At 40.5% G+C, this 16,290-nt stretch overlaps 1 protein-coding gene across 4 annotated transcripts in view; it reads left to right on the plus strand.

Annotated features, from left to right (window-relative positions):
• USP48 (ubiquitin specific peptidase 48) overlaps positions 1-16,290 on the plus strand; it is a 93,193-nt gene that overhangs the window by 59,200 nt on the left and 17,703 nt on the right. For all 4 annotated transcript variants that reach the window (XM_028090777.2, XM_028090778.2, XM_028090779.2 and 1 more), the window contains 6 exons: positions 6,440-6,564; positions 6,727-6,849; positions 7,320-7,381; positions 7,618-7,728; positions 9,026-9,156; positions 9,509-9,615. In XM_028090777.2, coding sequence (XP_027946578.1) covers positions 6,440-6,564; positions 6,727-6,849; positions 7,320-7,381; positions 7,618-7,728; positions 9,026-9,156; positions 9,509-9,615 — 659 coding nt within the window. The remainder of the gene's footprint in view (positions 1-6,439; positions 6,565-6,726; positions 6,850-7,319; positions 7,382-7,617; positions 7,729-9,025; positions 9,157-9,508; positions 9,616-16,290) is intronic.

Below are 16,290 nucleotides of genomic sequence, written 5' to 3' on the forward strand. Positions count from 1 at the left end.
CGTATCATAAATGTGTTGTTCGTGTTTTGCCGCATTTCTTAGGGATTAGGCCCTGACACGGCAGCCAGGGTGGAGTAACAGGCTTTCTAACCTGTGGTTGATTGTTAATGTTTCTGTTCTCTTACCCCCGTCCTTGAAAAAATTTTATTTATTTGTCAGAGAGAGAGAGACAGAGCACAAGCAGGGGGAGAGGCAGGCAGAGGGAGAGGAAGGCTCCCCGTTGAGCAAGGAGCCCGACATGGGACTCCATCCCAGGACCCTGGGATCATGACCAGAGCCGAAGGCAGATGCCCAACTGGCTGAGCCACCCAGGCGCTCCTGTTCTTTTATCCTTTTTAATGGTTAGCTTCTTACTGCCTGTTTTCATACCAGTGTCTCTCATATCCTTTGTTCTTTCCTTGCAAAAAATTAAAAAAAAAATACAAAATAGGATTTTCCCATATTTAGAGAAGAAACTTTTTTGCCACTTGTCACATTGAAGGACTGACTTTAAAAGGAAGAATTTCAGTTATGTCCCATGACTGTGAGTCTATGTTCTACTTGAACATTTTCAGAACAGTGTTTATACATTTCTTAATATTATCAGGGCTATTTCTTGTTTAATTTCATATTCATTTACTGACCAGCTGCTGTGTGCTATGTACTCTTGATAATTTACAGGTTTTCATTAATTCTATGTATCTGCTTACGTATTGCTTATTTGTCCTAGGGAGTGCTCACTTCTAATAAGTAACTTTCTGCAAGGGACTTGTTGTAGATGAGACATGGTTTTCCATTCTGTTAGCACTGTGAAAGTCAAACAGGCATCTGCTTCTCAAATCCACGTACTGCATCAGTCAGTGTCCCCGTCCCCGACTGTGTTCGGTTCTTATTAGTTCATTATGAACCAGTGCATGGTATCTCAACACCTACCCTCATGCACAGTAGTCCTCAAGGACTCTTGATATAAAAGGACACTAGTGATAACAGCTGTCACCGGAGTGGTATTTGTAGGCTGGTCTTTTGGATATTGTCGCATTGTGCTTTAGCTGACTAGTTGAAGGACTGCGCTTACTTGTTTACTGGCCATATAGTTGGGAGGGGGAATCATCTTGGGGTGTGGATTTGGGTCTGTGTGGGTACCAAGCCCATTTGTCCTTCCTGTTCCATCACCCTGCCTCCCAGTTGGCCCCGCTTACACTGCAGTACACAGGAGGAGCACAAAGCAGGGAAGACAAGACCTCGCATGTGGTTGACAGATATCTCGAGTAGGTAGAAGAAGGTGAAGTGAATTTTCTCATGATGCTTTCATACCAGCTTTTGTCTTTTTTTTTTTTTTTTAAGGTTTTATTTATTTATTTGACAAAGTAATAGAAGCACAAGTAGACAGAGAGGCAGGCAGGCAGAGAGAGAGGGAGAAGCAGGCTCTCCGCTGAGCAGGGAACCTGATGCAGGACTCAATCCCAGGACCCTGGGATCATGACCTGAGCCGAAGGCAGACGCTTAACTGACTGAGCCACCCAGGCGCCCCCATACCAGTTTTCCTTTCCCGTAACCAACATAGCATGGATGTAGACAGTGGGGTACGTCCCTTCCTGTTGAGAGTTGAGGCGTCTGCAGCACAGTGCTGACCTTCCAGCTTAGTGCCCCCCAGCTGTTTGAAACGGTGTCAGAACTCAGCCTGTCATCTTACCCCTTAACTCACAGACTTTTGCTCTGTCTTCCCACCTCTTGACTCATCTTGTCATTTCAGGATTACAGTTGTGACAAAAAGCATGGCAGAGCTGAATATGATTTCAGGACTTGTGCTGCACTCCTCAGCTGAAAATTTGAGCACAAGAGCTGGTTTTTAGATCTTTAGCTTGATCTCAGCTCAGTGGTTTTATATTATCTTGTATTTTATTTTATTATTATTTTTTACATAAGTTGTACACTCACCAAGGGGCTTAAACCCACGACCCTGAGATCCAGAGTCGTGTGCTCCACCCACTGAGCCAGCCAGGCACCCTTACTTTATCTAGTAGTTTAAAAGGATGGTTCTCAATGACTGTTTTTGTGGACCTCACTTTCCAGTGTACTAGGTTGGGACCAAGGTTTTCAGGTGCAGAAACCCACTTCACTCATTAGGTTTATATTAAAACTCATTCCTGAACTGGGGTGGTGGTGGTAATAGCACTAATTAGTAATAAGAGGGTGATGGACATGAACTGAATGTTTACCCTGTGTCCAGTGGTTTTATAAGTATATAAATATTAACTCATTTAATCTCTACAACAACCCTGAGTGGTCAGTATTACTGTCACATCCATCATACTGATGAGCGAGTAAACTGAGGCACAAAGAGGTGGGAATTATCTGCTGAAAGTCACTGCACTTGATGGGTATTTTTGCAGAGACTAGGTGTATAATTGTCTGGAAATTACTTTCGTCAAAAACTGGGAGGAATTGCTCGCTTTTAGCATACCGTTTGTCCAAAACCAAAAGGTTACATTTTTTTCTTGCATTTCTGGCAGCTTGTAAGATTTTTGTCCCCAGCATTGTGACATCTCAACTCAACCTGCCTTGGTGCGGGCCTGCCCTCCTCTATTTTGCAAGATGCTCTCTGGATGCCATGTGTGTGGCCGAGTCTCGTGACAACGAGCTTTGCTATTAGGGGGCCCTGGCTGGGCTGTTGCTGTGGGGAGTTCCTGCAGTCCATGTCTGCTCTTGGACTACTCAGATTTTTCCATAAGCATCTTCCACTTTGCTGCTTGGAAAGTGCAGACTGAGCTGTCAGCGCTCTGGGGTCATGAGAAACAAGAGAATTTGGGAGTCTCTGGCTTCTGTGTGGAAACATTAACCCCATCTCAGCTCATGACCACATTTATCCGTGCACTCTGCAGGGGCCTGAGGCTGCAAGTTGCCAGAGAAGCCTGTGGCATTCTGTGGGTAGAGGGGCTGTTACCTATAGGGCATAGGGAAAGGGACTGAAAATTTTACTGCCTCCTAAGTATAGACTTTTGGTCTATTCTCCTGTTTTTTAATGCCATCTGAACTTCTGTGTGCTCCCAATTCCTGGGTCACTGGGGTGCAGTTCTGCAATGTGGTAAATCTGGTTACTTCCTGACTTTTGCCAATTTAAAATTCATTTCTCTTGTGTCTCATCTTATTTCCTTTTAAGCTTCAAAAAGTTTTGTTGGCATTGTTTCCTCTGTGTTCTCTTTATCCATCATTATGATTTAATACTTTTTTTTTTTTTTTTAAACCCCTTTACTCTGGGGGCGCCTAGGTGGCTCAGTCAGTGAAGCAAGTGTCCAACTCTTGATTTTGGCTCAGGTCATGATCTCAGGGTTGTGAGATCAAGCCCCATGTTGGGCTCCGCACGCAGTGGGGATTCTCCTTAGAGAGCTCACTCTGCCCTTCACCCCACCGCATCCTCGCACTCTCTCTCTCTCTCTCTCTCTCTAAGATAAATAAATCTTAAAAAATTTTTTTTAAAATCCCTTTACTCCGGTTTAATGTTATTTAGTAGTCACTGAAAGTCCAGTTTGGAAATTTCATTTTTATCTGGATGTCCTTATTTTGAATTTGCATATTTTTACTATAAAATCCCAATATATCTATAAAGCCCTGTATATATTTAATATATCAGATTTATGTGAATTAATCACCAGCTTATATTCCATTAGGAGATTTACTACTGCCATAGAGTTCGGTATTTATTGCAGGTACTATTTATGTATCAGGCTTTCTTACCCAGTTCATTTTGTATTCATTTAAAAATGTGGATAACCTTCCTATAACCTTTCTTTTTTTTTTTAATAAAATTCATTTATTTATTTGAGAGAGACAGCGCCTGCTTGCTAATGAGCTGGGGAGGGGCAGAGAGAAGCAGACTCCCCCAGCTGAGCCAGGGACCACCCCCCCACCCCCAGTGTGGGGCTGGATCCCAGGACCCTGAGATCATGACCTGAGCTGAAATCAAGAGATGGTCACTTAACTGACTGAGCCATCCAGGTGCCCCTAAACTTTTCTTATTACACAATTTGCTTGGCAATTTGGCAGTTTTTTGTTCTGTTTTTATAAGTTCTTCAGATGCTCTGTAGCCCCAAGTTACTATAGTTTGAACTAGATTTTTGTGGGTGAGGGTGTGTATGCACAATCTAAACTCATCGTTTACTAGATTTTTGTGTTTACCCAAAGAATCCTTGGGTATTAGGTTATCCAGTGTGTTTGTTGAATTTGATCTCTCATGGCTAATTTGATCTTCTGTTGGGAGATGTTGCTCCAGGATGAATTTCATTGATTGGCTTTTTCTTTTCAAATTTAGGAAAGTGATACTTATTACAGGATACAAGTCTAAAAATTCATATACCACAAGTAAAAGTTAGTGATTGTAAGGTCGTAAACAAGATTCAGATATGTTCAGTCATGGCGGTTATTAAAAGGATAGGACACTTAACTTTAGGAACATGATATGAGAAGTACAGGGGAGGACTTTATTAAATGAAACTGCAGTGAAATGATTTATTAAAATAGTCTTCTGACTTCAGAAATAAATTTAGGATGTTTTTATACACATCCGGCATTACGACAAGTCATTAAGTAGAAATGCCCTTCCATCAGAACAAGGGCAACACGTTCCCAGTGACAGGAAATCCATTAAAGTGTGTGTGTGTGTTTGTGTTAGTTTCCTTTGTTCACGTACCTTTTCTGAACCACGTATGTACAGGTACAGCACATACATAGTCTTCAGTCCTTTTGGGAGAATCACTTTAAAATTATAATTGCCTTGGAGTTCTTTTAAATCAGATTGTGGAAATCTGCTGTCATCTTTTTTATGGCTGCATTATATTTCACCACTAAATTAGAATCTGATAATCCAATTAACCTTAAAAAAAAAGTTGCCAGGTTGTCTGAGGATAGACTTACTGGAGTAGGTCTTCATGACCTCAGGAAATTTAAGTCAACAGCCTACTCAGAAAGAAAGTTAATTTTTACAGTGTGACCTATTTTCTCTGATAATAAGTTTTCTAAAGCAATCTTTTCTTGCAGTATTCAAAGCTCAGTAAGAGGAGGTAAGACGATGCATTTTGAGGTGTTAGAAATTTGGGGGTTTGGATGAGACAGACCTGAGGTCATATTCCAGCTTCATTATAAACAACCTACAGTGGTGACTGGGTATATCAAGTTCACTGATTCTCAGTTTATTTTGTAGAATCCGTAAAGCAAAAAATGATGTTATAGTACTTTGAAAAGTCACTGGCTTTATTTTTCTTAATTACGGGGGTAGAAACAAATGTATGGCTTTGAAAACTTAAAGATGGTTTTTTGGGTAATGACTGCACCTAATTAACATAAGTGCAGTTCACTAATTTATCGACTGGGGGCAGCCAAAACAACAAGACGTAGAAGCAGAAAGGGAGCGAGGGGTAGAGAAAGCAGACAGGACCCCTGAAAACCGTATGTGGGCAAGCAAGCAGTAAGCTGATGTTGGGCGCTTGAGATTGGGAGCTGCTGCCGCCGGGGCATTTCTGGGACCCAAGAAGAGGAAGGGGGTTGGTGCTGACTAGTATTCTCCTCTGGGATTTTTTTTTTTTTTAAGATTTATTTTATCTTATTTATTCATTTTTTTTTTAAGATTTATTTATTTCACAAAGAATAAGCAGGCATGCAGGGGTGGGCAGTGTGGGCAGAGGAAGAGAGGATCTCCCACAGACTCCCCACTGAGCGAAGAGCCTGACTCGGGACTCGATCCCATGACCCATGAGGTCATGACCCAAGCCAAAACTAAAAGTTGGAGGTTTAACTGACTGAGCCACCTGGGCGCCCTGTCTTGTGCGATTTTCAATGGTCCCTGTGCATTGGGGTGACGGCAGTAGAAAGCAAGCCAGTTGGATTTTGACTAGAGATGGTTTTCTGATTGAACAGAGCTTGCTTTATTAAACTTTGAGTTGGTAACATGAGAATGGTTCTGGTAAGATTGGACCCAATCTTGAAAATACTGTTTCTCAGGGGGGAGAAAAGAAACCTGTAGGCAAGTGTGGCATTTGAGTGTGAATGGGGGTGCATTGCTCTTGAACACCCTCCACTGGCAGTTGGTAACCACGATCCCCAGAAGCTCCTTTCATTGCTTCCTTCACTGGCAGGAAGAAAGATGGGAAGTGCCTGACTCTCGTCTCATACATTTGTTTTTTTATTGTCTGGTTTTTCAACCACGACCTCGATTAAGGACATACAGGAATGGATAGCTCCTTTAGAATTAAATAACCTTAAAGATGAAATTTAAAGATTTTTCAAACTAAGGAAAGAGCGAATTGTAGGAAAGAAGGAAAAGAGTACCTACAAATTTTTCTTAGGTTGAAAGAATAGGAAATAGATTTGGAGGCTCTATACTGACCTTTTTTAGCTTTACCCACCCCAATATATATATATATATATATATATATATTTTTTTTTTTTTTTTTTTTTTTTGACTCAGGGGAGTTATGCATATCTGAAAACGAAAGAAGACTTGTTTCTAAAGAGGCTTGGAGCAAACTGCAGCAGTACTTTCCAAAGGCTCCTGAGTTTCCAAGTTACAGAGAATGCTGTTCCCAGTGCAAGGTACCGATTCTGTGCTGCCATCTGGGGAAATCACATGCCACCTCCCTGGACTGACTTCCGCGGGGAATTGACATTGTGCTTCTGTGGGGGGAGTAGGGAGGAGGCAAGTACTGTGCTGTCAGCAGGGGGTGGTTGATTGCTTCTTGTTTCATTCTCTTACAGATTTTAGAAAGAGAAGGGGAAGAAAATGAAGCCTTACATAAGATGATTGCAAATGAGCAGAAGACTTCTCTTCCAAATTTGTTCCAGGACAAGAACAGACCGTGTCTCAGTAACTGGCCAGAGGTATAGTGATCCTCACAGAAGAGGATAGAATTCATCTTACCTTTTTTTTTTTTTTTTAAGATTTTATTTATTTATCAGAGAGAGAGAGACAGAGGCAGGCAGAGGGAGAAGCAGGCTCCCCGCTCAGCAAGGAGCCCGATGGTGGGACTCAATCCTAGGACCCCGGGATCACGACCCAAGCCGAAGGCAGACGCTCAGCTGACTGAGCCACCCAGGCATCCCCCATCTTACCTTTTTAAGGCTCTTGCCAAATTCCTAATGAACTGGTTCGGAACCACCCAGAGCGCCTCTGATTTTCTTGGTTTAGTTGTCTAATTGGGGGATTTGCTCTAGCTTACGGTTTCTTGGCAGAGGGCTGTATTTGCATTATATTTATAAAACTTGAAACAGAAGAACGACAGTATATGGGAAAAACATTTTCCCTAAAAAATTTAGGTTAATGGGCATTTGCGTGTGATTCTCTGTTCCAGGAAACGGATGTCCTATACATCGTGTCACAGTTTTTCGTAGAAGAATGGCGGAAGTTTGTTAGGTAGAGCCCCAAGTTTTCTGTTTCCTATTTCTGTTTTTGTTGATCGTAATATTTTTAAGAATTAATGGGTTCTGATCACAGTACCTTTGATAGTTACTTCTTTAGCATGTACTAAAATTTTCTTTTGTTTACATTAAATGAATTAAATATATTTCAAATGTAAAAATAATTATCTTAAACATCTTGAGTGATTGCGGTAGTGACATATATTGACCTTCCTTGTCTTACTTGAGTAGAAAACCTACACGATGTAGTCCCGTGTCGTCGGTTGGAAACAGTGCTCTTCTGTGCCCCCACGGGGGACTCATGTTTACATTTGCTTCCATGACCAAAGAAGATTCTAAACTGTGAGTTTCTTCTCTTCATGTGATTTTTCTAGTGAATAATAATGTTTAGGTAATTTTTATCTGACACAGTGTATTTGACGGATCTAGGCCTTTACTGAATTGTGGAGCTTGTCCTTTCATAAGCTCTACTAGAGTGAGCACTTCCCTTTAAAAAAAGGGGCAGAAGGTGAGCAGCTGCTGGAGGCTGCCTTACTCTGTCTCTACCTTGTCCTTCCCAGAGCTCTGCTCTTCTTCTCCCAAGCTGCCAGTTCCAGTATATTGCCTCTCTAGCAGACCTCTTCCAGCATCCCATAATCACCAGGGGCTCACTTGTCCTTGTTTTGTGGAAGCTACTAGACTTCCACAAACAGATGAGGAAGGCATTGTGGCACCAGAGCAGAGCCACTGAGCTGGTCATTTGCAATTCTGGGGTCTTAAAGTCAAAAGTTTTTGTGCCACTCGCTCTTCACGTGTTTCCAAAAGGGCTCATGTCTGAAATTCACCCCTGATGTTGCCATTTTATCTTTTTTCAAAGAATTGATAACTATGTAAGAGAACATACAATGCCTCTGACATTGCTTATAAACCATAAACATTGGAACACATAAATAACCATTCCTTTGGGACTAAGCGTAGAGGTAGGGAGTTTACTTTCACATGTTAATACTTTGACATCATTTAGGGAAGCTTACAGTTAATATATTTTTTTCCTTCTAGGTCCTCCCCTAGCTTTTTTTCCCCTTCCTTCCTCTTTGCGGGGGGGTGTTGTAAATGCTAGACATCAGGAAAATACCTATAATAATACGAGCGTGTGTACCAGGCAGCTTAAATGTTAAATAATTCAAAGAAAACTGAAGGCCCCTCAGTCTTAACCTTTCTTCCCTTCCTCCTTTTTTCTCTCCCGTTGTTCTGTTCACAGTAAGCACGAGCCTGAAGTTGAGGGTTACCTTGCTCAGAAAGTACTACTTAGAGAGTAATAATTTTGCATATTTAAAAATTTTTTTTGTTTTTTTGTTTTGTTTTGTTTTTTACAAATGGACATCATACAATATTTATCCTTCATTCAGTTCCAGTTATTGAGATTTAGACTTGTTGATTCCTGTAATGTGAATGTATCTTGCGTTTCACTGCTCCAACACCCTCCTTTTGTATGAAGACTACTGTTCGTTGTTGAGGATGATGTATCTTTTTCTTCTTAACTTTTCTGTATTAAATACTGGTCTTAGTGATTTGGTGATTTGGATTTAGGAAACTAATGCATTATGTTAATTCTCTTAATTTCCATGTGTCTTAAGGCATGTTGCGTTTTTCTGCACAGTATAGCTCTCCTATGGCCCAGTGAGTGGCACATGATACAAAAACTCTTTGTCGTGGATCATGTAATTAAAATCACAAGAACTGAAGTGGGAGAGGCAAACCCCTCAGAAACACAGTATATTTCTGAGCCAAGTACGTTTTCATTTTTGTTTCTATAGTTAAAACTTGACATTTTAAGAGGGAAGGAGATTATATCGCAATTGTGTTCCCTATTTAAAATTAATAATCATGTGTTCAGGTCCAAACTAACAACACCCCAGGTGGGAATTACTCTATACCCCTCTCATTATTTGTATGTTTACTGTTGATAGTAAATGAATTTCCTTACTGGTATTATTAATATACAACAGAATACAACAATTAATAGAAAATAAGAGTAATAGTTATTTAATGAATACTCACTGGTAACTTTGCTGTGTTTATGGGTTTTTGGTTCTTTTGCATTAATTCCCCAGCCACTTGTGTTTTACTTTGTTTTTTTTAGAACTCTGTCCAGAATGCAGAGAGGGCTTATTGTGTCAACAGCAGAGGGACCTACGTGAATACACTCAAGCCACCATCTACGTCCATAAAGTTGTGGATAACAAAAAGGTACCAGTCCCTCTCGTGGCCTTGACTAGTAATGATCAGGTTTGCTTTTTGACTTGCTGATGGATTTTCACTGAAGCCTGCCTAAGATCACATTTTTTATTTCCTTGGAGCTATTTGGCATAAGAATTCAAATTGGATAAGAATTCAGAATGAATACTTATGTGATTATATGTGGATTTAGTCAGTTATAAATTTGATACACAAGTAATTATTGAATGTCCACTGTGTGCCAGGAATGGTCTTGGTATGGAGGTAATACAGTGGTAAAGATCACAGACCAGGTACCCGCCCTCAAGAATATTTGTACCTAGTGAGGAAGACCAAGAACAAACCCAGAAGGGGAGATGGTTCAGTATGGCAGCATAGGAAGATCCTGAATGTAACCTCCTCCCGGGATACAGTAAATCTATAGCTATATACAGAATAATTACCTCTGAAAAGAACTTGAAAACTAGCTAAACAGCTGCTCCACAAAGGATAAAGGGGTCACATTAAGATGGGTAGGAGAAGCAGAGATATAGTCTCACCAAAACACCACCCCCCAGCACAGCAACCCACCATGGGGAGGAGTCTCACAAATACGGAACTCCTTCCCAAGGAGAGAAGGGTTTGTCCCACATCAGACCCCCCAGCTCTTGGGCAGTCCCTCAAATGGCTTTGAAACCAAGGGGGCTTCCATCCAGGAGAACCATGCGGCTGTAGAGAATGGAGATTATGCTTTTTAAAGACCTTGTGCGCAGGCTGACTTTGGGACCCCATGCAAAAGCGGCGGTTTGCAAAAGGCCTAGATCATAAGTGAAGGAAATTCATTTGCTAATCTTAAAGCTTCTGCTAGAGGGGTTAAAGCTTGATGGGACCGTCTTCAGGGACTGGAGCCACTGGAGGGCACCACTTTGACATTCTCCACCTTGCTAGTGCCCACACTGGTGGGTACCAGGTTTGTACTCTGTAACCTGCTAGTGTGCTGCGCACTTGCTGCAGAGTACCACAGCCCCATCTCCCTGGGGTACCCCAGAGCCAGCAAGCATGCAGTCTCCTCAGGGAATGCCCACTGGGCAGTGGGTTCTTGTGGCCAGAGGGGATTGCATTTCTGGGCCCCATAGGTCTGAAACAATCAGACCGTTTGACAGACAACCTAGAAGTTGAAAGGTAAATGGTAAGGTTCAGGGCTTATACAGGGCCACCCATTCGAGACTGGGAGAGATAGTTTCACCTAACACATAAGAACAAATGGTCAAGCAAAAGGAGGAAACACAGGAATAGGTTCCAGAAAAGAACGAGATGAAGCCCTCAGTCAAAACCTTAATGAAATAGAAATAAATAATTTACCTAATAAAGTGTTCAAAGTAATGGTCATAAAAATGCTCGCAGAATTTGGGAGAATATGGATAAATACAGAGAAAATTTCATTCAACAATGAGATAGAAAATACAAAAGGACCAAACAGAAGTCACAGAGCTGAAGAATGCAATAACTGATGTGAAAAATACACTGTAGGGTTTCTTTCTTTTTTTATTTTTATTGTTACGTTAATCACCATACATTACATCATTAGTTTTTGATATAGTGTTCCATGATTCATGTTTGTGTATAACACTCAGTGCTCCACGCAGAACGTGCCCTCTTTAATACCCATCACCGGGCTGACCCATCCCCCCACCCCCCTCCCCTCTAGAACCCTCAGTTTGTTTCTCAGAGTCCATCGTCTCTCATGGTTCGTCTCCCTCTCCGATTCCCCCCCTTCATTCTTGCCCTCCTGCTATCATCATCATCATCATCATCATGTTCTTCTTCTTTTAACATATATTGCATTATTTGTTTCAGAGGTACAGATCTGTGTTTCAACAGTCTTGCACAATTCACAGCGCTCACCATAGCACATAACCTCCCCAGTGTCTATCACCCAGCCGCCCCACTGTAGGGTTTCAACAGGAAACCAGATTGAGCAGAAGGAAGATAAGTGGTCTGGAAGACAGCAGTAGAACTCGCCCAGAGCAGTAAAAAGAAAAGAATTTTTGTAAAGTAGGCTGTATGCCCAGTGTGGAGCCCATCATGGGGCTTGAACTCACGACCCTGAGATCAAGAGGTGAGCTGAGATTTAGAGTTGGACGTTTAACCTACTGAGCTAGCCAGGCACCCGAAAGGAAAAAGAATTTAAAAAAATGAAGCTAGCTTAAGGTACCTATGGCACAACATCCAACAACATTCATCTTATAATAAGAGGTCCCAGAAGAGGGAAGAGCTAAGTGAGCTGAAAATTTCCCTAATCTGGGATGGAAACGGACACCTGGACCCAGGACACCTAGAAAGGTTCCAAACAAAACTAACCCAAAAAGTCCCACACCACGACACATTATAATTAAAATGTCAAATGTAGAGATTCTTAAATGTAGCAAGAGAAAAACAACTTGTTTCATTTAAGGGGACCTCTGTAAGAGTTAAACCAACAAGAACTTTTCATGCCAGAAGGGAGTGATAATGACATATCTGAAGGGCTGAAAGAACATTTCTATCCAAGAACACTCTACCTGGCAAGGATATTATTCAGAATTAAAGGAACAATAAACAGTTTTCCTGACAAGCAAAAGCTAAAGGAGTTCATCCCCACTAAACCAGCCCTCCGGGAAATATTAATGGTACTTCTTTCAGGTGAACAGAAAGGGTACCAATTAGTAATAAAACATGTGACAGTAAAAATCTCACTGGTAAAGGTAAATAGATAGTAAAGTGGATTTAATCACTTATAAAGCAAGTCTGAAGGTTAAAAGGCATAGTAATGGTATAACTGTAATAATTAAGGGATTAAAAAAATAAAAAGATGTAGGAATGACATCAAAAACAAAACATTGGAGGATTAAAAAAAGACAATTATAGAAAGTGATTAACTTGCTATCAACTTAAAAATATACTGGTGTATAAGTTGTTAGTGTGAGTCTTAACGTTAACCAAAAGCAAAACCCTATCATAGATACACAAAAAATAATGAGAAAGAACTAAACAAAGTCGTCAAACCACAAGGGAGGAAAGCAAGAGAAGAAACGGAAAGTATACTTTAAATGTAAATGGACTAAAATTCTCCAATCAAAGGACAGAGTAGCTGAATGGATTTAAAAAAAAATGAAAACACAAGACACATCTCCCATCTATATGTTGCCTATGAGACTCATGTTGGTAAAGACACACACAGACTGAAAATAAAGGGATGCAAAAAGCTTTCATGCAAATGGAAACCAATAGAAAGCTATGTATATCAGAGAAAAGAGATTTTAAAAAAGACTACTAAAAGACAAGGATGGGCATTACATAAAGGAGTCAATCCATCAAGAGCTTAAAGCATTTGTAAATGTGGACCCAACAGAGGAGTACCTAAATACTTAAGACAGATGTTAACAGAGGTGAAGGGAGAAGTTGACAGCAATGCAGTACTACTGGTGGCCTTTCATATCCCACTTTCATCAATGAATAGATCATCCAGATAGAAAAATCAATAAGGAAACATCAGCCTTAAATTACACATTGGACCACATGAACTGAATAGATATATACAGAGCATTCCATCTAAAAACAGCAGATTACACATTCTTCTCAAGTGGACATGGGCCATTCTCTGGGATAGGTAATACACTGGTCCACAAAACAAGTCTCAATAAATTGAAGAAGACTGAAATCATATCGAGCATCTTTTCCAACCACATTGGTATGAAACTGGAAATCAATTACAAGAAGAAAACTGGATAAAAACCTAGATGAAATGGATGTACTTCTGGAAATACACAATTTTCTAAGACTGAATCATGAAGAAATAGAAAATCTGAATGGACCGATTACTCATAAGGAGATTTAAACATTAATCAAAACAAAAGTCCAGGACCAGATAGCTTTTACTGGTGAATTCTACCAAACATTCAATGAAGATTTAATACCAATCCTTCTCAAACTCCTCCAAAAAATTGAGGATGAAGGAATGCTCCCAAACTTACTTTATGGGGCCATCAAGGATACTGCATAAAGAAATTACAGGCCATTACCCCTTGTGAACATAGGTGCGGAAAACCTCAACAAAATATAGCAAACCAAATTTAACAGTATGTTAAAAGGAACATACAGGGGTGGCTGGGTGGCTCAGTTGGTTAAATGTCTGCCTTTGGCTCAGGTCATGATCCCAGGGTCCTGGGATCAAGCCCCACATCGGGCTCCTTGCTCAGTGGGGAGCCTACTTCTCCCTCTCCCACTCCCCCTGCTTGTGTGCATGTGCTTGGCTCTCTCTCTGTCAAATAAATCTTAAAAAAAAAAAAAAAAAAAAAAAAACACTGATCAAGTTGGAATTATTCCAGGGATGCAAGGATGGCTCATTTGCAGATCAGTCAGCATGATACACCACATTAATAAAATGGATAAAATCATGATCCTCTCTGTAGCTGCAGAAAAGGATTTGATAAAATTCAATATCCATTTATTTAATGACATTGGAGAGCACAGAAATTAATATATAAAAAACCAGTGGCAGAGCGCCTGCCTAGCTCAGTCCTAGAGCATGTGACTCTTGATTTCAGAGTTGTGAGTTCAGACCCAACCTTGGGCATATTGCTTACTTAAAAAAAAATTAGTTGAATTTTTATACATCTAGCAACGACCTATCATAGAAATTAAGGAAATAATCTCCTTTACAATGCCATCAAAAAGAATAAAATATGGGGGGCCTGGGTCGTTCAGTTGGTTAAGTCTCTCCCTTCGGCTCAGGTCAGGATCTCAGGGTTTTGAGATTGAGCCCTGCATCTGGCTGCTCCTCCCTCTGCCCCTCCCCCTGCTTGTTCTCTAGCTCTCATAAGTAAATCCTTAAAAAAATAAATAAATAAATTTAACCAGGGAGGTAAAAGGTCTATACATTAAAACTATGAGACTGATAAGATTGAAGACACAGATAAATGGAAAGATATTCCTTGCTGGGCACCTGGGTGGCTCAGTCAGTTAAGCGGCTGCCTTTGGCTTAGATCATGATCCCAGGATCCCCACATCAGGCTCCCTGCTCAGCGGGAAACCTGCTTCTCCCTCTCCTACTCCGCCTGCTTGTGTTCCCTCTCTCGCTGTGTCTCTGTCAAATAAATAAAATCTTTTAAAAAAAGATACTCCTTGCTAATGAATTGAAAAAATTAATACTGTAAAAATGTCAATATTACCTAAAGCAATCTACAGATTCAGTGTAATCCCTATGAAAATCGCAATGGCATTTTTTTTAAACAAATAGAACAAAAACAACCCTAAAATTTGTATGGAACCACAATAGATCTTAAATACCCAAGTAGTCTTGAGATAGAAGAAAAAAGTTAGAGGCAGCACTCTGATTTCAAACTGTATTGCAAATCTACACTAATCAAAACAGTATGGTATGGGCATAAAATCAGGCACATTAATCAAGTGGCATAAACTGAAGCATATATGGTCAGGTATTTTGCCACAAAGGAGGCTAGAATATACACTGGGGTAGGAACAGTCTCTTCAATAAATGGTGCTGGGAAAAGTGGACAGCCACATGCAAAAGTATGAAACTGGACCACTAGCTCACATCTCACACAAAAATCAACTCAAAATGGTTTAAAGACCTGAATGTAAGAACAGATAGCATAAAACTCGTAGAAGAAAATAAACAACAAGCTCCTTGATATCCCTTGTAATGATACTTTTTTCGATTGATTCCAAAGGCAACAAAAGCAAAAAAAGAATAAATGGGACCACAGCAGTCTGAAATCTGCACAGTGAAGGAAACCGTCAGCAATGTACTGCATGGGAGGAGGTATTTGTAGATCATATACCATAAAGGGTTATAATCCAAAATATACAAAGAATTCATACAGCACAAAATTGGATCAAAAATTGGCAGAGAATCTGAAGAGACATTTTTCCAAAGAAGAAATACAGATGGCTAACATCCTCGTGGAAAGAAGTATAGCATCACTAATGAACAGGGAAATGCAAATCTAAACAACAATGAACGATCATGTCACACCAGTCAAAATGTCTATTAAAAGGAGAAGAGGGACGCCTGGGTGGCTCAGTCGTTAAATGTCTGCCTTTGGCTCAGGTCATGATCTCAGGGTCCTGGGTGAGCCCTGCATCGGGCTCCCCACTCAGCGGGAAGCCTGCTTCTCCCTGGCCCACTCCCCCTGCTTGAGTTCCCTCTCCTGGGCACTGTCAAATAAAGTCTTAAAAACAAAAACATTTTGGGAGCATGTCGAGAAAAAGGGAACTTTTGTGCACTATTGGTGGGAATGTAAATTAGTGCAGCCACTATGGAAAACTGGATGGAGGTTCCTTGAATTACCATATGATCCTGCAATTCTGTTTCTGGGTATTTATCCAAAGAAAACAAAAATGCTAAATCTAAAAGATATGTGCCCCTGTGTTCCCTGCACCATTATTTGCGATAGCCAAGATGGAAATAACCTAGGTGTTTGTTGATAGATGAATGGAAAATGAAATTGTATTTGCCCAGTGGAATACTATTCAGTCAAAAAAAATAGTGAAATCTTGTCATTTGTGACCACATGGATGGACCTTGAGGGTACTGTGCACATGAAGTAAGTCAGACAGAAAGTAAATACCATATGATTTTACTTGTATATAGAATCTAATAAACAAAACAAATAAAACTCATCGATATGGAGAATAGATTTGTGG

Source organism: Eumetopias jubatus, unplaced genomic scaffold, assembly GCF_037043125.1.
Source record: "Eumetopias jubatus isolate StellerSeaLion01/CBP00866 unplaced genomic scaffold, mEumJub1_p1.0 scaffold_4, whole genome shotgun sequence".
Taxonomy (NCBI): Eukaryota; Metazoa; Chordata; class Mammalia; order Carnivora; family Otariidae; genus Eumetopias; species Eumetopias jubatus.